This window comes from Biomphalaria glabrata, chromosome 9 (genome assembly GCF_947242115.1).
Source record: "Biomphalaria glabrata chromosome 9, xgBioGlab47.1, whole genome shotgun sequence".
In the NCBI taxonomy this organism is placed as follows: Eukaryota; Metazoa; Mollusca; class Gastropoda; family Planorbidae; genus Biomphalaria; species Biomphalaria glabrata.
The window spans coordinates 30,093,813-30,116,328 of NC_074719.1; the positions used below are offsets into that span (position 1 = coordinate 30,093,813).

Sequence of the window (22,516 nt, forward strand, 5' to 3'; positions counted from 1 at the left end):
GAAGGCGATTTGGTTCTCTGTAGATCTGCCTTTTCGAAAGCCAGCTTGGGCTTCAGTAAGTAGATTATTTGACTCAAGGATCCATTTGAGTTTTCTATTCATCACTCTTTCCATAGCGCTAATTAGGTGGTAGTTGTCCAGTTTGTTTCTTTGTCATGATTTAGTATGGGGAGCGTGACTTCCATCTGGAAGAAAGAAATTTGTGCCCATTATTTCTGATTCTGCTGGATCATGCAAAGTTATATCTGTGGTCGGATGTCATTTTTATAAGGGTAACAATTCCTCCTTTTGGGTCTGTTTTTCTCTGTCTTGTCTGATACAAGTGTAGCTTGTAATGTATTCAAGTGAGTTTCTAGGATGTAAGCTTCATCTATATCTTTCTCGTGTAGAAATTTTTTTATAGATTTACTCTGCATTCCATTGAAGGATGTTTAGATTCTTAGTCTTGGAGTATTGGCCAGTAAATTTACTTTCTGGCTCACACGTAGAGATAGAAAAACCACCATCTCGCTTGTGTGGGCTCCTTCAAGAAGGATAGCCCAGCCCCTACCTGCGCGGCGGGAATCCACAGGCAGGTCGCCACATCCAAAGGAAACATCTCTGAACTCCGTTAGATCAGGCTGCGTGTCAATGTGTTATTGGTCACGAGGCCCATGGATAACGACTTAAGTCTGCGTTTCTTTCTGTTTGTGCTCCATTAGCCCTTGATCATCCCTGATCATCTGCAAAGCAATAGTTGTTTAATTTCTAACTTGACTCTCCTATATGAGTTACTATCTATAGTTAACGAGTTTCATCTACCTGGGTTTAGAATTTAAGCGCCCTATACTCGCTTTTTCCAATTATTTTATTACATTTGTTTAGACGTTTTACCTATTTTAACCCTGAAATACCCCACATCGTCCTCCATGACTGAAAAAAACCAGTTAGTCCGCGGCTGTTAACTTATATTTACAGCTAATATAATCACATCTAAGGGTTTTCCCCCTACCTTTAACCTGGGGACGCGCTTGGTATAAGATGGTAATTTTGGGGGGGGGGTGAGTTTTGAGTTTTTGGCACATCGGCACACTTTAGACCATGTCTTGCCCGTAATCCCTAAAGGGTTACTCTCCCCTTCATACCACAAGAGCTAAATTTTATTTAATTAAGTCATTAAAAACAATGTCTATTCACAGTAACTTTGGAATTTTGCTCTTTGTAAATTTTAGGATGACCCTGAGTTTACCAGCTCCAATGGGTAGCTGACATAGGTTTCTCTAAAACCTAAACAACCTTCCAGTTGTCGTATTAACAATCCAACCACTTTGCGGTATTAAATCAGACAAAATGTTTGCAAGATTTATTAAGGAAAACAAAACTTCATCCCACCATTACAATTGAACCCGGCACATGCAATGAAATTGTTCAGACCTGCAAAAACTCGTCACTATTTGTCCTAGAACAGTGATGGGCAAACATTTTAGGAGCGCGTCTCGAGACATGACGTTAAACTGCACTCCTCTTTGCTTAGCACTTTTGGAGCTCAAAAGTGCCCTACTTCTTTTTTATCATCGTGTCTGACTCCTCTTTTTCTCACTCTGCCTTCATTACCCATCACTCTGTCTCCTTATCTTTAAAATCTCCCGCTCTGGGTCAACCGGCTGATCACGCTAAGCTACCAGCATGTCATTGACCTATGCTGGAGGGCAGTGGCTAGAGGGTCAGTCAGGGAGCTGCTGTATCGGTCGCATGTCCGATACAGCAGCTGACTCAGTATAGCACCTATGTAGCCCTGGCGGGCTCATTCTGGACATCCGAATGGCTCGTCCCTTTGTTGGACTCGGTCGCATGTCCGATACAGCAGCTGACTCAGTATAGCACCTGTGTAGCCGTGATGGGCTCATTCTGGACATCCGAATGGCTCGTCCCCTTGTTGGACTCGATGGCGGGTGGGGAGCACAGGTGCCAAATTACAACAAAATGTCCATGGACAAAAAAAAACTACTTGCCCCAGATTATGTCTGAGCAAGAGATGCCCCATAGTCGTCCCGAGACATGACGTTAAACTGCGCTCCTCTTTCCTTAGCACTTTTGGAGCTCAAACAAAAAGAATATATATATGGAAAAAAAAAAAAACTACTTGCCCCAGATTTATATCTGGGCAAGAGACGTCGAATAGAAGAAAACAAGTTAAAGGCCACAAGAAGCTGTATTACCTGGCAATCATTTCTGATGGTCAGGTGAACAGAAGAGGGAAAAAGCCTGACAAAGATGAGCCCTATTCTCATCTAGAAGGGACTTAAGTCAGTAGTGGGAGAGCAGAAAAGTGTATATAAGCTGAACAAATCATCGGAATTTCTCGTAGACGTTGATAGTAAGATTTACTCTGATGGGCTTCTACGATATAGAAGAATCTGATCTAAAGGTGGAAGTCATCCTACACAATAGTCTAAACACCAGCAGAGGTGTAATCAGCTCTAAAGAACTGCTGGAATGTTCCGAGAAGGAAATAGTGGAGGAAATTAAAGTAGTCCTCTATGCCCGGCGCATTACAAGGCGCAGAGATGGTGAGGAGGTCAAAACCAACCGCCACTATTATCCTATCATTGGGAACTAGGACACCGCCAGAGTATGTGAAGGCAGAATACCTACGAGTTCCAGTGAGGCCCCATGAGGTGCTTCAAGTGCCAGGTTTATGGACACGGCGCGGCAGTCTGCAAGAGGAACACTGTGTGTGCCAGATGTGCTGGTGAGGGTCATGAGGACAAGGGCTGCACAGCCCAGTTGAAATGCCCAAACTGTCATGGTTGCCACTCAACCTACTCCAAGGACTGGCCTGTGTGGAAACAGGAGGTTGCCGTGCAGGAGTACAAGGCAAGAAATGGATGCACCTTCAGCCAGGCGAAATCGGCTGCATTAGCCCTACCCAAGGGCCAATTCGGCTTGACAAAGACCTACACCCAGGCTGTGGTTAAAATAGGGAAATCCATAGCCACACAGACGGAAACCTTGACCCCACCACCCAATCCTCCGCCTCCAACTCAGAAGAAAACACCGCCAAAGAACACACCTCCAAGAGACAAGAAAGCCCTGTTGTCATGCTAAAAAACATGTTCTATGTGCTATTTGATGAGAGCATGGAGACTGAACAGTATGTCAAAACCAACACTCCTGGAGAACCCGGAGACATTATGTCTGACACAGGTTCTCCTCAGAGAACCCAGCCAGACACCCCAACCTCTACCCTAAGGGGAGAAATCAAAGCGGAGAGTATGCCCGAGGTGAGAGAGGAGGAAATAACCTCCGCTCTAACCAGAGGGATCTCCCCTCTCCAGAGAGAAAGACGTCCCCCAAAAGGAGGTTGTCCTCCTCTCCATCCAAACCCAAGAATAAAAATACTAAAGTCACTGGAATAAAGGGAACCCCCTCCGGGGGCCTCCCAAGGCCAAATAGCTCCAAGTAGGTCATTTAGAATAAGCCATGGATTCCAGAATTGTACAGTGGCCTCAAGGCCAATTATGAGGAAATGCAGCTACTGCTTATAGGAAACATTTCTGAAAGATAGCATCAGTTTCCGAAGCTACAGAGCTTACAGCAAGAATTTTGAGGATGCAGAGATAGCATCAGGTGGAGTCTGTATCCTTGTGAAGGAGAGCATCTCCCATGAGAGGGTAGAACTACAGACCACACTACAGGCCGAAGCAGCTAGGATAACCCTTCACAAGGTTATCACTTGCTGCAGCCTGTATCTACCACCAGGAGCTCCATTAAACCCAACAGACATGGAGGACCTAATGAAACAACTCCCCCGGCCTAATATAATCCTTGGGAATTTCAATGCCCATAACACCATGTGGGAATCCAACAATACCGACACAAGAGGTCGTATGCTGGAGGATATCTTCCTCCAACATGATTTATGCATACTTAATGATGCATCACCGACCTACTTGCACCCAGGAACTGGATCACTCACATGCATTGACCTCACCGTATGCGTCCCCGGACTTCTGGACGACTTTAAATGGTCAGTTAGCAATGATCTACGGGGAAGTGATCACTTCCCAATCATCATCACTAACAGTCTTTCTTCATTGGGACGACCTCAGCGGTGGAAACTGAATAAGGCCGATTGGGAACAATTCCAAAAAAGATGCTCCGAGGATATCACAGAAAATATCCTCCATGAACAGAACCCAGCTGATACCTTTGCTAGCAAGCTACTAAGTATAGCCAGGAAAGTTGTACCCCTAACCTCTGCAAATCCAAAACGGCCTAGCAAACCATGGTTTGATACAGCTTGCAAAAGTGCTATTGGTGATAGGAAAAAACGACTGGCTGCATTTATAAAGAATCCTTCCCAGGAAAACCTAAAGCTATTCAGAATAGCTAGAGCAAAGGTTAGACAAACCATACGGTCAGCCAAAAGGAATTCCTGGAGAAGTTTTGTCGGCAGTCTGGATGCCAAAACTTCTGCTAGAGCGGTTTGGAAGGCAGTAAGGCGAATCAAAGGGAAAGAATCCAAAAATGGATGGAAAGGTCACGTGTGTCTGCTCATTTCGGAACAAAACAATCTCCCGTAGACTCCCCGATGGCTGCTTCATCTTTATGGCCGAATTACATGCAATATCGCTTGCACTTATGGCCGTCAAAGCATCAGAAAGGAGGAAATTTATAATCTGCTCCGACTTCAAATCTGCATTGCAAGCTTTGGGGCGGATGAAGACTGACATTCCATTGATACATAAGAGCCTGAAGCTGTTGGACCAAATAACAGCCGACCATAGAGATGTCACCTTCATCTGGGTCCCCTCCCATGTGGGCATTGAGAGAAACGAAGCCGCAGACAGAGAAGCAAAGAGAGCCCTAAATCAAGCGGTGTCAGGAACCCAAATTCCCTGCTTGGACCTGAGACAAAGTATTGCCTCTGCCACCTATCGAGAGTGGCAGGACCGATGGGAGGCTGAGACTCACAGTAAACTCAGGCAGATTGTGGCGGATGTCAGGTGGCGGCCCACATCTAAGGGTCTGACAAGGCGTGGTAGCTCAACCATGTCCAGACTTAGGATTGGCCACACCTACATCATGCTCTCCTTTGTGCTGAGGAGAGAGGAGCCCCCACTTTGTGAGTACTGTGACTCTCGCCTCACCGTGGAACATATCCTCGTTGATTGCCCCAGATACCAGGATGTCAGGGCGAAATATTTTAGAGCCACTAATTTAAAAACACTATTTGATAATGTCGACCCTGGGAAGGTACTGGGCTTTATTCGGGAAGTGGGGCTATCTACGAAGATCTGATTTATGAATTTGTGAACATGCACTATTTACATAACCCTAACCCTAACCCTAACCCCACTTTGTGAGTACTGTGACTCTCGCCTCACCGTGGATCATATCCCTGTTCCTCGCTGATTGCCCCAGATACCAGGATGTCAGGGCGAAATATTTTAGAGCCACTAACTTAAAAACACTTTTCGACAATGTCGACCCTGGGAAGGTACTGGGCTTTATCCGGGAAGTGGGGTTGTCTACGAAGATCTGACTTATGAATTTGTTAACATGTACTATTTACATTAGATTTTTACCAAATTATTAAATTTTTACTACCTTTACTATTTTAACTGAATAGACCTTGATTTTAATGATTTAACTGTATAGAATTTAGCCCTTGTTATGCAGAGAGAGAGAGAGAGAGTAGTCCTTAAGGGAATGCAGGCACGACATGGCCTAAATTGTGCCGATGTGTCTAAAATCAAAAACAAAACAAACCCCTGCTCAGATCTGAGACAGAGTATTGCCTCTACCACCTATCGAGAGTGGCAGGGTCGGTGGGAGGCTGAGACCCACAACAAACTCAGACAGATTGTGGCGGATGTCAGGTGGCGGCCCACATCTTAAGGGTCTGACAAGGCGTGGAAGCACGACCATGTCCAGACTTAGGATTGGCCACACCTACATCACGCACTCCTTTGTGCTGAGGAGAGAGGAGCCCCCACTTTGTGAGTACTGTGACTCTCGTCTCACTGTAGAACATATCCTCATTGATTGCCCCAGATACCAGGATATTAGGGGAAAATTTTTTTAGAGCGCACAACTTAAAAACACTGTTCGACAGTGTATATCCTGGGAAGTTACTGGGCTTTGTCCAGGAGATGGGGTTGTCTACGAAGATTTGGTTTGTGAAATTGTGAACATATAAAATTTACAAAAGATTTTTACTAAATTATTAAATTTTTACTAACTTTACTTTTTTAACTGTGAACAGACCTAGCTTTTAATGATTAAAATGTGTGGAACCTAGCTCTTGTGATATGAAGGGAGAGTAACCCTGGCGGTGTTACAGGCATGACATGGCCTAAATTGTGTCGATGTGCCCAAAACTCAAACTCAAACTCTTTTTAGAAGTAGGACAAAATGTTCAAGAAAATGATTAGCAGGACAGAAGATATATATAATTTAAATACAGATACTGATTTTTAGATTTTTTTGACGTTTGTTCAAATTTCGTGGTAGTTATTCTTAAGTGATCTAAAATGTTCATCCTTCAATCTATTTCTTGACAGTCTTTTGAAGGTTTCATTATTGAAATGATCCACTTTCATAATCTGTTATCATACATATCAAGGTGTAAACAATGCACACATTCTGTGAGCATGCGATATTAAATTTGGAGAACTGGATTTCGTCAAGACTCAATAGAACTTTAAATATTTAGAACTAAGTGTTGATAAGAAGGTTTGAGTTTAATTAATTCAAGATGCAGTCGCAATCCACATAAAAAGGCATTATAAATATAGATAGAATTTTGTATTCCAAATCACAGAATTCTTGAAATATTCTTTCCAATGCAAGTGACTTCAAGTTAAGACTGTCTTCCTTCACATCCGTCAGTGACTTTAAGTTTAGACGCACAATCGTGCACAATCATTTCAAAGTGGTATTACTTTTACTTTTATGTTCGTAGACGAATTCGTCGGGGGGGGGGGGGGGAGGAGTTTGAATTATCACACAAACACATAATCTTGTTTAAATTAGATCAAGATAAGTTGTTTTTTTTACCTGCATCTGTTCACTAATGTGTTCTCTATTAGACAGAATTTCTGCCAAATTCTGAGTTCCCAATACATTTCTTAGTGTTGTTTGAGCCAAAAGTTGAGTGGAATTAGCAGCATTTTCAACATTAGCAACAGATACTGTTGGGCTTGAAATTCTGTAATATACAACAGCATCCACAGAGACTGTAACACTATCTCTAGTTAATACCTGGGAAATAAGATTTGGCATATTCAGTTATAATCCTAATTCCTTTCCTAATTATTATATTGTTCTAGTAAAATCTTTACAAACAAAAATGAATTTATGGACGTCTCTATACATGTACAAACAAACATGAAAAACATTTAAAAAAAAACAAAGCTTATACGAAGTGTAATCGTATCAATTAGTCATAGAATTAAATTTGTAATAGATCTACAATAACAACAATAAACCTATGCAATTAATAATATTTTTACCAATTATTTTAGTTTAGCACCATTTAATGTTTTTAGCTTTCTTAATGCACTGTGACCCTATCACTTATCCGGACCAGTTGGAAAATGGGGGGGGGGGGGGGGAGACAAAGAACGGAATATATGGGTGGATTTTTACCATATTCACTTTTTAAAAGCATTTATAAAAAAAAAAAAAAAGGAACGACCTGAATTCAAACTCATGGCTCAAGCCTCATCAAGCCGACATTCTAACCACTCTACTTTTGACTATAGAAGATTGTATTGTTATGTATAGTTTGTTTCAAAATTACTTTAAAGAGGCAGGTCGTTTTGACGCAGCCGTCACGGTTCGAAATGTTTTGATTAACATTTTTTATGTTCATTGTGTTATTTATTTGAACCAAAATGAGACATGTCTATGTTGTGTATGTCTGTTTGTCTCTAACGTATTTTTTCATGTAAAAAAAATGTTTTTGTTTATTAGTTTTGGTATTAAAATTTGTTTTGTAATTATTGTTAAATCTCATTATAACGTGAGTGTCGGTTTTAATATTGTTCAAATCAAAAGAAAACAAAGAAAAAAAACAAGCAATTTTAATTCGAAACGAAAATGAATTGTTTAATGTCTAGTACCTTCAACTAAAACAAAAGGAGGGAAAGTTAGGAATGTCATCCTGTGTGTTTCGCACACCTCACGTATTTGTTTTGTTGGGGGGGGGGGGGGGAGAATCATAATACCAAGGCCCATGTAAAATCTGACCTTTCATACTTTGTATATTTTATATGTTCCCTCAGATTTAAGGATTATAACATCATAATACACAGCTGCCACAGGATGGCGGAAATTGGGTCGGGAGAGATTTAAACCCGAGACTTTCGAGACCACATAGCAATAGACAATACTACACGACCAAGCGGCAGCCATCCATAGCTTCCGCTATGTCCATTAATCAATGTGATATAGCATTTTCTTATTATTTTGGCGTGTGCATGTTTGTTTGTTAACTCATTCAACGATCTGAGCAAATCAACTCACCTCTTGTGGTGGTACATCAAATGACACGGTTCTTAGGTCAACCTTTGTGTATTCTTCAATACATGGCATAACAAAAAATATACCTGCAGTTATGAAAAATAAATCAAACAATAATTACAAAGAGAGCTTGTGTAATCAATCACGATATATATATTATTACACAAACACTCAGCCCCCCCCCCCCCCGAATGGACAAGAAATATTCAAGCCATGGTCTTGTTTTGAATGTTTTAAGTAATACAATTTCCAAAAATAATTTGGCTTAAAACCAACTGGACAAGCTAATGTCGATAATGAGACGCACGACCAGCGAGCCAGCCAAATCTACGAGCATTCAGAAATGTATTGCCAGCCAAATGAGTTGTAGTATCTAGGCCAGTGGTCTTTTTTGGCCTACAGCCCCCTTTTCGTCTTTTTCTTTTAAAAAACTTGCCAGCGCCCCCCTCTAAGAAAAACACTTATAAAGAAGCGTGATAAGTCAAATTTGAACAAATAGTCATCCATTTATTAATTTTTATGCTGTCAATAACTATTATCCCAGATGGGAGACGACCTCATGCCAAAGTCGATTTTCTTTGGCGAGCTTAGAGGAGGACGGCGATACAGAGGTGCCCCCCGTAAGTGCTATAAAGATCCAATCGGGTGCCATTTTGCCCTCATTGGCATAGAGGAAAGTACCTGGAAGCATTCTCTGGCAGACAGTTAGAAAGCTGTCATAAAACCTGCGGGACAAACATTGGAGAAAGAAAAGCCGTTATTGAAGACAGTCGCAAAAGACGTAAAGAAAATTTAAATAGACCGCCAGCAGACAACGGATTTGTCTGCACAAAATTCGGGAAAAACACTGCACTCAGTGTCGCAGTTATCTATGTAGTTGTATAGTGGAATTATTCCATAATTTAATAGCGCCGCTTTCATCAACTCTTGATGACGCAGTTGGCGTTAGTTTATTATTGTGTAGTAGCTGCTCTCCCCTTGTTGCTTGGCCATTATATTTTATGACGTAACTTGAAGACTTTCGTCTGGTGCATTCACGTCATGTTGTTAGACTGAAGCAGTGTATTTTCTGTTCAGCTATTAAATTTCTCCTTGGATCTGATATTGGATAGCCTTATCGTTGTCCTTGGTAGATATTCTCAAAGGATTATCTTGACCCCAGTTTAGGGGTCTGTTTCAGTGTCAAGTTCAAGTCTCAGGTCTCAGCATTGAGATCTCAGCTTTAGGCTACAGGACTGAGGTTTCAATCTCAATTAGTCTGTCTGACGTTTCAAGTTTGTTTTACGAGTCTGAGGTTCCAGATTCCAGACTGCGGGTTGCTGTGTCCAGACTTGCTGGTACAGTTCGAAGTTGTGAGTTTTGGTGTTACTATGAACTTTTGCTTGTTTATTGTGGATGAACAGTATCTTGGATAGGAGATATATGGACTTGTCATGGAGTTGTTGTCGTAAAATATTGTTGAAGGCAATATTACTGAACCTTATAATTTAAGTTCAATATGTTTGTTTCTTTATTGTAATACTATTACAAGTACTGAATTTTCACCTCATATTGGATATATATATATGCAATTGAATTTTCTTTATCATTATTATTGATCATATATCATATTCATTGTAAATATATCATTAGATTAAATTTTATATTTTAATTTAAATCATTATACACTTCGTTTATTAGTTTATGTATAACTGGGTGTGTATGGTGTGACTGTCGGACTGAACTTGGGCCTAAAATAATATAAGTTCTTATACAGCTATAATATAACAAACATATTTATAATGTAATTACTTTAATACCTAGATACATTAATACATTTGTAATACTTAATAATTAATTGCAAATTTAAGCCCTGACACTCAGCCTTAATATTCGGAATGTCAAATAATTTGCAGTAATTACACACAAAAATTAATCTCATTATCATGCCTTTCTTTCAAATCCTAAGAATAGTCCCCTTTTAAATTTTTGAATATTAGGGCCTACTGTATTTAGGTTTAATTGTACATTTATTTTTATTTTTAATATAAACATTATTATTGCTGAATTCACCACAAAATGAAATTAAGCTAATGAAAAACTTGTGCCTCCTGCAGTCTGTCAATATTAGAAATTTCAAGCTTTAAATTAGCCAAAGCAAGGCGAAGGTCTCCTCTAGTGCAGGGGTCGGCAACCTTTTGAGTCGAAAGAGCCAAAAATGACAATTTGTAAAATTTCAAAGTTTTTAAAGAGACACAAAGTTTTTTCTTGCCAACTATTAATAGTACTGACACACTTTTTAATCGGAAAAACATGAAACTATTTATTCATGTATAAGTAGTGTTTTTCACAACAAATTAGAGAGAGAGAGAGAGAGAGAATATATATATTGCATCATTAGATAGTTATTTTTTATTTCGGTAACAACTAAAGCAGTTAAACATTTAATTACAACACTAATTCAATGGGAGCTTTGGCTTTGCATGGTTTTAAAAAGTTTGCATACATTCGGCTCATAACTTGTTTTTAGTTTCAAACACAACTTTAAATTTTCAATTGTTAGTAGGCTTCTTACTTTACTTTCTCGCACTTACATGTCAATCCAAAGATGCATCTTTGTTTTTTTTTCTAAACTGTGCTGAAGTAATTCGTGTCTAAAGTTGCACTCGCGATACTGCGTTAGACATTTCAAAACGAAGTAACTTACGGCTCTTACGGATATCTTCTTCAAAACAAAAATATTTTTTTTCTTCAAAACAAATTCTTCTACCAAACCATAGGGTTGGTTTCCCTTTCCTTGTAGTTTTAAATTCAGCTCATTTAATTTCATTGTTATATCCACCATAAATTAAAATGCTTGCAACCATTTGTCGTTCTCTAATTCAGAGTGATAATGCATTTTTAAAATTTAGGAATGTATTTCATTCAAGCACAAAGCAAAACGTTTCAATCTTTGGAAAGCCATCGCCTTTGTTAGGAAGAAGGAGGTCGGGATACTGAGTCTCCATTTCGTTCAAGAATTCTTTAAACTGACGATGGTAGAGTACTTTTGACAAAATATTAAAAATCTTGATTACCAAATTCATGACCGCAACTATTTCGGACGGAATCGTTTTAGGCCTAAAGCACTTCCGATTTACCCAGGGAAAAGTAAATAAACTAGCTCCGAAAAATCGTTGTTGCCTCTTTATTTTTTCCTGTCATATTTCTGGCACCACCAGTTGCTTTTTAAAAGATTTTATTTATTATTTAAATCGATCTTAATGTTTTCAAGGTATTTTGCATGTCATTCGCTACATCTCCTCTAGTTTGTCACGAGACAAGTTCTTTTTTTGGACCTTGGGAAGACATTTACCTGACAAAAAGGGCAACTTTTGCCGTGTCTTTATGTTACAAGACTCATCTATAGCAAGTGATAAGACAGAAGAAAGTTGAATATCTTCCACCTGCAAATATGTTACATTTGAAGACATTTTAGCTATTCTATCTTGTACTGTTTTAGTGGATAGTGGCAAATCTTTGATTTTTTTAAAGGATTTCTGGTTTGTTTTTGAAATTACAGTTCTTCATATGCAGGCAGGAAGCAGTCTTTGAAATACTCGCCATCTGTAAATGGTTTTCCTTTTTTTTTCAACTTCTAGTGGTGCCACAAAGCTTGCCGGATCAGCATTACTTGTAGATTGCTTCTAAGTTTCAGAAGATAATTCGCTTCTAACTCATTTATTTGAAGCAACAAACTATACGTCACAGCTAAAGCGAGTGATGAAGATGCCGATTCTTCTTGCGTCAAAAGCGAATTAAAACCTTCATAGAAACATCCGACGATATTCGAGAGAGCTTCCAACGGACTAACAGCAGTGACGACGTGTGCAATGGGAGAGGGGTTTGGTGAAAAGCGAGTCAAGTGGTTGAGAGATCGAATCGGTGCCAAATCGTCATTAAACGATTCAGAACTTTTTTTTCTATATTTCGATAAAATAAATAATATTTGCCTATGGAACTAAAGAGCCGCAGCTTCACATCCATAGAGCCGCATGTGGCTCGCGAGCGAGCGCAGGTTGCCGGCCCCAGCTCTAGTGGCTACATCCAGTCTATTTCTTAGTTTATTCATTAAGTTTGTTACGCACTAAATGTAGGTTAACCATGTATGTTGATGGAAAAGCTAAAACATAATTCCATTTTCAACCACAGTTATGAAATTTTACTGAAATATTCAAATGAAGCCACATCTATGTTGTACCTCTTATGTTAATATTCTTTTTCCTGAAGACATAATTTTATAAATCTATTTTTTACTGAAAAATCAATTTGAAAATCAGTTAACAGATGTTTAATAATTGTCGTTTATATTTAAATTTAAAAAAAAATTTACATCATATAAGAGAATCTTAATTTCTTCATAGAACATTGTTAAGTAAATTGCATAGATATTGGTGTCCTTAGGCAGTAATTTATTGGTCAACAAACAAGTTACGTGAGATTGTAAAGCTCTTTAAAATAGATTTAATTGATATAATCAATGAAAGTACATTTCTTTCCTAGCAGTCGGAGGTTGGTTTCATTCATTTGCGTTAGATGCCTACCATGTAAAACATTTGTTTAGCCTGCTTTAAGTCATTTCCGACTGTTGAATCACTTTCTTTAAAAAAAAATCAAAATTGTATTTAAGAGCTTAACAAAACGAGCAATAACAAACCCCTTTCGAAATCCAGCGAACTTCAGTTTACAGCAAGAGTCTAACATCTTTTCATTATTTTTTTTTCACTAAACTGTTGAAAGATGAGATAATTTTCGGTATGGGTTTGCATTTATTTACAATTTTTATATTAGATTCAAGCGTCCAGTGATATGACGTTAAACTGCGCTCCTTTTTCCTTAGCACTTTTAGGAGCTCAAAAGTGCCCTACTTCTTTTCTATCATTGTGTTTGCCTCCTCTTATTCTCAGTCTGCCTTCATTACCCATCACTCTGTCTCCTTATCTTTCAAATCTCCCTATATCTTAGACCAGTCCGTTTGCCGTGGACTGCGACGGGTAAGGGGGGATAAAGAGATCCTGGTGTTTGAGTGGTGGCTATCTAAGGATAAACCACCACAACACAATACTTTGGCTCCAAGTTCCCCTAGACCTGAGGCCCAGATGGCCCGCGCTGGGTCAACCGGCTGGTCATGCCGAGCTACCAGCATAGGTCGACGACCTGGAGGGCGGTGGCTGGAAGGTCAATCAGGGAGCTACTGTATCGGACACATGTCCGATGCAGCAGCTGACTGAGTATAGCACCTGTGTAGCCCTGGCAGGCTCATTCTGGACATCCGAATGGCCCGTCCCCTTGTTGGACTCGATGGCGGGTGGGGAGCACAGGTGCCGAACTAACAAGAAAATATATATGGATAAAAAAACAACCAATAAACTACTTGCCCCAGATTTAAGTCTGGGCAAGAGACGACGTATAGAGGCAAAAAAGGAGGAGGCCACAAAAAGCTGTACTACCTGGCCATCACTTTTGGTGGTCAGGTGCACAGAGGAGGGGAAAAGCCTGACAAAGCTGAGCCCTTTTATTATCTATAAGGGACGCAAGTCAGTAGTGGGAGAGCCCAAGAGTGTGTCTAAGCTACACAAGACAATGGAACTTCTTGTAGAAGTAGAAAGCAAGATACACTCTGATGGGCTTTTAAGATGCAGAAGACTCTGTGATCTCCAAGTGGAAGTCATGCCACACAAGAGTCCAGCAGAGGTTTAATCAGCTCTAGGGACCTACTGGAATGTTCCGAGAAGGAAGTAGTGGAGGGCATTGAAGGAGTCACCCATGCCCGGCGCATTACCAGGCGCAAGGATGGTGAGGAGGTCAAAACCGCCACTATTATCCTCACATTCGGAACTAGGACACCGCCAGAGTATGTGAAGGCAGGATACCTACGAGTTCCAGTGAGGCCCTACATACCTAACCCCATGAGATGCTTCAAGTGCCAGGGTTATGGACACGGCGCGGCAGTCTGCAAGAGGAACACTGTGTGTGCCAGATGTGCTGGAGAGGGTCATGAGGACAAGGGCTGCACAGCCCAGTTCAAATGCCCAAACTGTCACGCTGGCCACTCAGCCTACTCCAAGGACTGCCCTGTGTGGAAACAGGAGGTTGCCATGCAGGAGTACAAGGCAAGAAATGGATGAACCTTCAGCCAGGCGAAATCGGCTGTATTGGCCCTACCCAAGGGCCAATTCGCCTTGACAAAAACCTACGCCCAGGCTGTTGCTAAGATAGGAAGATCCATAGCCACACAGACGGACACATTGACCCCACCACCCCCTCCTCCAACTCAGAAGAAAACACCGCCAAAGAACACACCTCCGAAGAAAAAGGAAAGCCCGGTTGTCATGCTAAAGAACAGGTTCTCTGTGCTCGCTGATGAGAGAGCAGCATGTCAAAACCAACACTCCGGGAGAACCCGGAGACATCAAGTCTGAAACAGGTTCTCCTCAGAGAACCCAGCCAGACACCCCAACCCCTACTGAATTAGAGGTTGACCAACTCCCTAAGGGAAGAAATCAAAGCGGAGAGGATGCCCGAGGTGAGAGAGGAGGAAATAACCTCCATACAGCCGTTGGGCCTTCGATATTGCTTGCACTTATGGCCGTAAAAGCATCAGAAAGGAGGAAATTTATAATCTGCTCCGACTCCAAATCTGCATTGCAAGCTTTGGGGCGGATGAAGACTGACATCCCATTGGTACATAAGAGCCTGAAGCTGTTGGACCAAATAACAGCCGACCGTAGGGATGTCACCTTCATCTGGGTCCCTTCCCATGTTGGCATTGAGGGAAACGAAGCCGCAGACAGAGAAGCAAAGAGAGCCCTAAATCATGCGGTGTCAGGAACCCAAATTCCCTACTCGGACCTGAGACAAAGTATTGCCTCTGCCACCTATCGAGAGTGGCAGAACCGATGGGAGGCTGAGACTCACAGTAAACTCAGGCAGATTGTGGCGGATGTCAGGTGGCGGCCCACATCTAAGGGTCTGACAAGGCGTGGTAGCACGACCATGTCCAGACTTAGGATTGGCCACACCTACATCACGCACTCTTTTGTACTGAAGAGAGAGGAGCCCCCACTTTGCGAGTACTGTGACTCTCGCCTCACCGTGGAACATATCCTCGTTGATTGCCCCAGATACCAGGATGTCAGGGCGAAATATTTTAGAGCCACTAATTTAAAAACACTATTTGATAATGTCGACCCTGGGAAGGTACTGGGCTTTATCCGGGAAGTGGGGCTATCTACGAAGATCTGATTTATGAATTTGTGAACATGCACTATTTACATTAGATTTTTACCAAATATTTAAATTTTTACTACCTTTACTATTTTAACTGTGAATAGACCTTGATTTTAATGATATGACTATATAGAATCTGGCCGTTGTTGTTTAGAGAGAGAGTGGTCCTTAAGGGACTGCAGGCACAACATGGCCTAAATTGTGCCGATGTGCCTAAAATCAAAATCAAATCAAATCAGAAGAAAACACCGCCAAAGAACGCACCTCCGAAGAGACAAGAAAGCCCTGTTGTCATGCTAAAGAACAGGTTTTCTGTGCTCGCTGATGAGAGCATGGAGACTGAGCAGCATGTCAAAACCAACACTCCGGGAGAAATCGGAGACATCATGTCTGACACAGTTTCTCATCAGAGAACCCAACCAGACACCAAAACCTCTACCGAATTAGAGGTTGACCAACTCCTTAAGGGGAGAAATCAAAGCGGAGAGGATGCCCGAGGTGAGAGAGGTGGAAATAACCTCTGCTCTAACCAGAGGGATCTCCTCTCAAAGAAAGAAAGACTTCCCCCAAAAGTGGGTTGTCCTCCATCCAAACCCAAGAATAAAAATACCTAATTCACTGGAATAAAGGGAAACCCTTCCGGGGGCCTCCCAAGGCCTAATAGCTCCAAGTAGGTCATTAAGAATAAGCCATGGATTCCAGAATTGTACAGTGGAATTGTAGAGGTTTTAAGGCCAATTATGAGAAAATGCAGCTACTGATGGACTACAGTGCCTACAGCAAGAATGTTGAGGATGCAGAGAGAGCATCAGGTGGAGTCTGTATCATTGTGAAGGACAGCGTCCCCAATGAAAGGGTTGAACTACAGACCACATTACAGGCCGTAGCAGCTAGGATAACCCAACACAAGGTTATCACTTGCTGCAGCCTGTATCTACCACCAGGCGCTCCATTAAACCCAACAGATGAAGATGAAATCCATTATCAGTTCCTCAAGCATCTTCCCGAACCCTCATTGGCGACCCTGCTAAAAATCTATAACTGTGTGTGGCAAAACAGGCGCTTTCCCAAACAGCTGGAGGAAAGCCAGTTATACCGATACCCAAACCGGGAAGAGATGGATCTGACCCAACTTACTATCGCCCAATAGCACTTACAAGCTGCATCTGCAAAACCATGGAAAGGATGATTAACAATAGGCTGGTCTGGTACCTTAAGAGAAACAAGGTAATCGCCAACTACCAGTGCGGATTTCGGCAGGGGCGGACAACAATTGACCACCTGGTAAGGCTGGAAGCATTCATCAGAAATGCATTGCTAAGACGAGAACATCTAGTAGCTGTATTTATCGACATAGAAAAGGTCTACGATACAACCTGGAAACATGGCATTCTACGTGACCTGGAGCTTATAGGGCTTAAGGGACACCATCCATGCTTTGTGAGGGAATTCCTAAAAGAAATTTCAGGTTCGAGTGGGCAACTCCTCTTCTGACACTTATGACCAGGAAATGGGTGTACCCCAGGGCAGCATTTTCTCAGTAACCCTGTTCAACATAAAAATAAACAATATTATTAAGGCTCTGTCCCCTAGCATAGAGTGCTCTCTGTATGTTGATGACTTTGTTATTTTTACACATGGAGGTGGGGTTGTCTACGAATATTTGATTCGTGAAATAGTGAACATATATATTTACAAAAGATTTTTACTAAATTATTTAATTTTCACTACCTTTACTATTTTAACTGTAAATAAACCATGTTGTTTAATAACTTAACTAATTAAAATTTAGCTATTGGTGTATGAAGGTATGAGCGTAACGACAAGGCCTAAAGTGTGCCGATGTGCCAAAAAATCAAAACTTTAACTCATTTCGGCTCTAGACATGGGCGGAAATCGTTTTCTTCTAATGTCAACATCCTTTTCTGTCTAGTTTCTGGCAGTGCGCATCTTCTGCACTATCTTGAATGGCTGTGCGCATGGTGGGGTTATAACAATATGATTGTGGAGACAGTAGAAAGATCTCTATAAAACACTATCGGTACATATATAATCACGTTGGCAAACGTCTTTTTAGTATGGAGGATTGTTGTTGTTGATAGTTTGCAGCTCTTATATTCTGAATGAGCGTAGCCAGGATTTCTTTTTCCGCGTCAAGCATTATTTCAGGTATTTAAATCTAAAACAAAATGCTTTTTCTGAGGTATCTACATGGCATTATCCTACTACTCTTCTATTAAAAAATTTAGGTCAAAACCAAATCTGCTATTCAATGCACTTTATTGATGGAGCCCAGCGACTGATGGAAAATGATAACTATAGTTTTGCTTTATTTTTTTTTCTATTGGAGGGGGAAGGGAAACAGCCAAACCCCTTTTGGATACGCTCATGAAATTTGGTAATACTAGCTTTGCTTTTCCTTGTTTTGCTTTCTTGGAAGAAGAGGGGGTAACCTCAAAACCCATGTTGGCTACGGTCATGAAATTTGGTCATTGTAGTTTGCTTTAGATTTTTTATCAAAAAGGTGAGTTTTATCGTCAAAACTATCTGTTGGGGTTTTTTAAACTCAAATCCCCAATTGGCTACGCACAAAGAATTAGGAGAATTTAGTTTGCTTTAGTTTAATATTGAAGAGGTTTTTTTTTAACCTTAAAACTCTCTGGAGGTTACTTTTAAACTCAAAACCCTCTGGAAGCGGTTTGAAACTCAAAACCCTACTTGGACACGTTCATAGAATTCGCTGACTATTGTTTGCTTTAGTTTTATATTGATGAGGAGGTTTTTACCTGTAAAAAAAACTCTGGAGGGCAGATATAAACTCTCCCTCCCCCTTGACTACGCACATGGAATTTAGTGACTTCCGTTTGGTTAATTTTTTAATTTTTTTTTAAGAGGGGGGGGGGGGTTTAGCCTCAATACCACTTGAATGGAGGAGAGTGTCATGTGGGGGGGGGGAGGGGGTTAAACTCTCCCCCATCGCTACGCCCATGTATTCTGATATTCTCGTTGAAACAACTTCTTTTTTACCAGCATGGATGGAGCAATCAGGGGCCGCCTCTTTATCATTTGTTTCTTACGTGTTTAGTCGGTTGTGCAATTGTGTGTTTAAGACATACTGCATTAAGTTTGTGTGTTTAAGACATACTGCATTAAGTTTGTGTGTTTAAGACATACTGCATTAAGTTTGTGTGTTTAAGACATACTGCATTAAGTTTGTGTGTTTAAGACATACTGCATTAAGTTTGTGTCTATGGAAAACATACTGCATTAAGTTTGTGTCTATGGAAAACATACTGCATTAAGTTTGTGTGTCTAAAACATACTGCATTGAACTTGTGTGTCTATGTAAAACATACTGCATTGAGTTTGTGTGTCTATGTCAAACAAACTGCATTAAGTTTGTGTGTCTATGTCAAAAATACTGCATTAAGTTTGTGTGTCTATGTCAAAAATACTGCATTAAGTTTGTGTGTCTATGTAAAACATATTGCATTAAATGTGTGTGTCTTTGTAAAACATATTGCATTAAGTATGTGTATCTATGTAAAACATACTGCATTAAATATGTGTATCTATGTAAAACATACTGCATTAAGTTTGTGTATCTATGTCAAACATACTGCATTAAGTTTGTGTATCTATGTCAAACATACTGCATTAAGTTTGTGTCTCTATGTCAAGCATACTGTATTAAGTTTGTGTGTCTATGTCAAACATACTGCATTAAGTTTTTGTGTCTATGTCAAACATACTGCATTAGGTTTGTGTGTCTATGTCAAACATACTGCATTAAGTTTGTGTGTCTATGTAAAACATACTGCATTAAGTTTGTGTATCTATGTCAAACAAACTGCATTAAGTTTGTGTGTCTATGTCAAAAATACTGCATTAAGTTTGTGTGTCTATGTAAAACATATTGCATTAAATGTGTGTGTCTTTGTAAAACATTTGCATTAAGTATGTGTATCTATGTAAAACATACTGCATTAAATATGTGTATCTATGTAAAACATACTGCATTAAGTTTGTGTATCTATGTCAAACATACTGCATTAAGTTTGTGTATCTATGTCAAACATACTGCATTAAGTTTGTGTCTCTATGTCAAGCATACTGTATTAAGTTTGTATGTCTATGTCAAACATACTGCATTAAGTTTTTGTGTCTATGTCAAACATACTGCATTAGGTTTGTGTGTCTATGTCAAACATACTGCATTAAGTTTGTGTGTCTATGTAAAACATACTGCATTAAGTTTGTGTATCTATGTAAAACATACTGCATTAAGTTTGTGTGTCTATGTAAAACATACTGCATTAAGTTTGTGTGTCTATGTAAAACATACTGCATTAAGTTTGTGTGTCTATGTAAAACATACTGTATTAAGTTTGTGTGTATATAAAAATGTCTAATTTTCATTTCATTACTTCACGTTACCTTCCATACTTTTAATGAGTGATATAAGTTAAGATCTTGTACGTCGCATAAAAGTTCTTCTCTGAATAGAATTTATGTGTTGAATAAGAATGAAAAAGTAAAAATATATTACTCAAAACATTATAAATACAAATAAATACCTGGTCCTTTCGCACCTCCTGGCAATAATCGACCAAGTCTGAAAATGACAGCTCTTTCATATTCTTGGACCACCTGAGTAAAAGAAAAAAAGATATTAATATTGGTAAGCTACTATGTAGTATTTCAATAATCCAAGACAGAAAGTCGAACTACTGAAATTATTTGTGGACAATTTAAAGTGATAATTGGCTTTCGCAGGCCAATACTACTATTTACACTAAATATATCCTTATATTTTAATTTCAGAGTTGTCATCTTCAACAATAACTGCCAACCAAGGCTATAGAGCCCAGTCTGAGACTGACTGTCGACAATGTAACAATTTAACCATTTTATTTGTTTTGTCACAAAGCACAAGTGCTAGAAAGGCAAATACAAATTAGGTATTACAAAAAATAACAATATACACATAATCAAAATGAAAATAATAATAATGTAAGTGGTAATATAGATTATATATTATAATTATAACAATATAAATGAACAATGATACCGCAACTATCCATCCATCCATCCCAGTGGGGCCACAGACCATGGAGGACCCAGGCCTGAGACTAGCACATCTCTCCATTCTGATATATCCTGTGGAGGGCCCAGGCCTGAGACTGGCACATCTTTCCATTCTGATCTATCCTGTGAAGGGCCCAGGCCTGAGACTAGCACATCTCTCCATTCTGATCTATCATGTGGATGGTCCTGGCCTGAGACTAGCACATCTCTCCATTCTGATCCATCCTGTGGAGGGCCCTGGCCTGAGGATAGCACATCTCTCCATTCTGATCTATCCTGTGAAGGGCCCAGGCCTGAGACTGGCATATCTTTCCATTCTGATCTATCCTGTGGAGGGCCCAGGCCTGAGACTAGCACATCTCTCCATTCTGATCTATCCTGTGAATTGCCCAGGCCTGAGACTAGCACATCTCTCCATTCTGATCTATCCTGTGAAGGGCCCAGGCCTGAGACTAGCACATCTTTCCATTCTGATCTATCCTGTGGATGGTCCTGGCCTGAGACTAGCACATCTCTCCATTCTGATCTATCCTGTGGAGGGCCCTGGCCTGAGATTAGCACATCTCTCCATTCTGATCTATCCTGTGAAGGGCCCAGGCCTGAGACTAGCATATCTTTCCATTATGATCTATCCTGTGGAGGGCCCTGGCCTGAGACTAGCACATCTCTCCATTCTGATCTATCCTGTGAAGGGCCCAGGCCTGAGACTGGCATATCTTTCCATTCTGATCTTTCCTGTGGAGGGCCCTGGCCTGAGACTAGCACATCTCTCCATTCTGATCTATCATGTGGAGGGCCCTGGCCTAGAGACTAGCACATCTCTCCATTCTGATCTATCCTGTTGAGGGCCCAGTCCTGAGACTAGCCCGTCCCGAGACATGACGTTAAACTGCGCTCCTCTTTCCTTAGCACTTTTGGAGCTCAAAAGTGCCCTACTTCTTTTCTATCATTGTGTCTGCCTCCTCTTTTCCTAAGTCTGCCTTCATTGATCATCACACTGTCTCCTTAACTTTAAATTCTCACTACGTCCTAGACCAGTCCGTTTGCCGTGGACTGCGACGGGTAAGGGGGGATAAAGAGATCCTGGTGTTTGAGTGGTGGCTATCTGAGGATAAACCACAACAACACAATACTTTGGCTCCAAGTTCCCCTAGACCTGAGACCCAGATGGCCCGCTCTGGGTCAACCGGCTGGTCATGCCGAGCTACCAGCATAGGTCGTCGACCTATGCTGGAGGGCGGTGGCTGGAGGGTCAATCAGGGAGCTGCTGTATCGGACACATGTCCGATGTAGCAGCTGACTGAGTATAGCACCTGTGTAGCCCTGGCGGGCTCATTCTGGACATCCGAATGGCCCGTCCCCTTGTTGGACTCGATGGCGGGTGGGGAGCACAGGTGCCGAATTAACCAAAATATATATGGACAAAAAAACACACACAAAACTACTTGCCCCAGACCTATGTCTGGGCAAGAAACGACGAATTGACGATAAAAAAGAGGAGGTCCCAAAAAGCTGTGCCACCTGGCCATCATTTCTGGTGGTTAGATGCACAGAGGAGGGAAAAAGCCTGACCAAGTTGAGCCCTTTTATTATCTATAAGGGACTCAAGTCAGTAGTGGTAGAGCCCAAGAGTGTGTCTAAGCTACACAAAACAATGGAACTCCTTGTA

At 40.7% G+C, this 22,516-nt stretch overlaps 1 protein-coding gene across 5 annotated transcripts in view; it reads right to left on the reverse strand.

The window, feature by feature from the left end:
* The window catches only part of LOC106064682 (band 7 protein AGAP004871-like), a 98,602-nt gene that overhangs the window by 13,959 nt on the left and 62,127 nt on the right, over positions 1-22,516 (reverse strand). For all 5 annotated transcript variants that reach the window (XM_056040458.1, XM_056040457.1, XM_056040456.1 and 2 more), the window contains exons 4-6: positions 20,337-20,409; positions 8,515-8,597; positions 7,045-7,248 (exon numbers count right to left, since the gene is read on the reverse strand). In XM_056040458.1, coding sequence (XP_055896433.1) covers positions 7,045-7,248; positions 8,515-8,597; positions 20,337-20,409 — 360 coding nt within the window. The remainder of the gene's footprint in view (positions 1-7,044; positions 7,249-8,514; positions 8,598-20,336; positions 20,410-22,516) is intronic.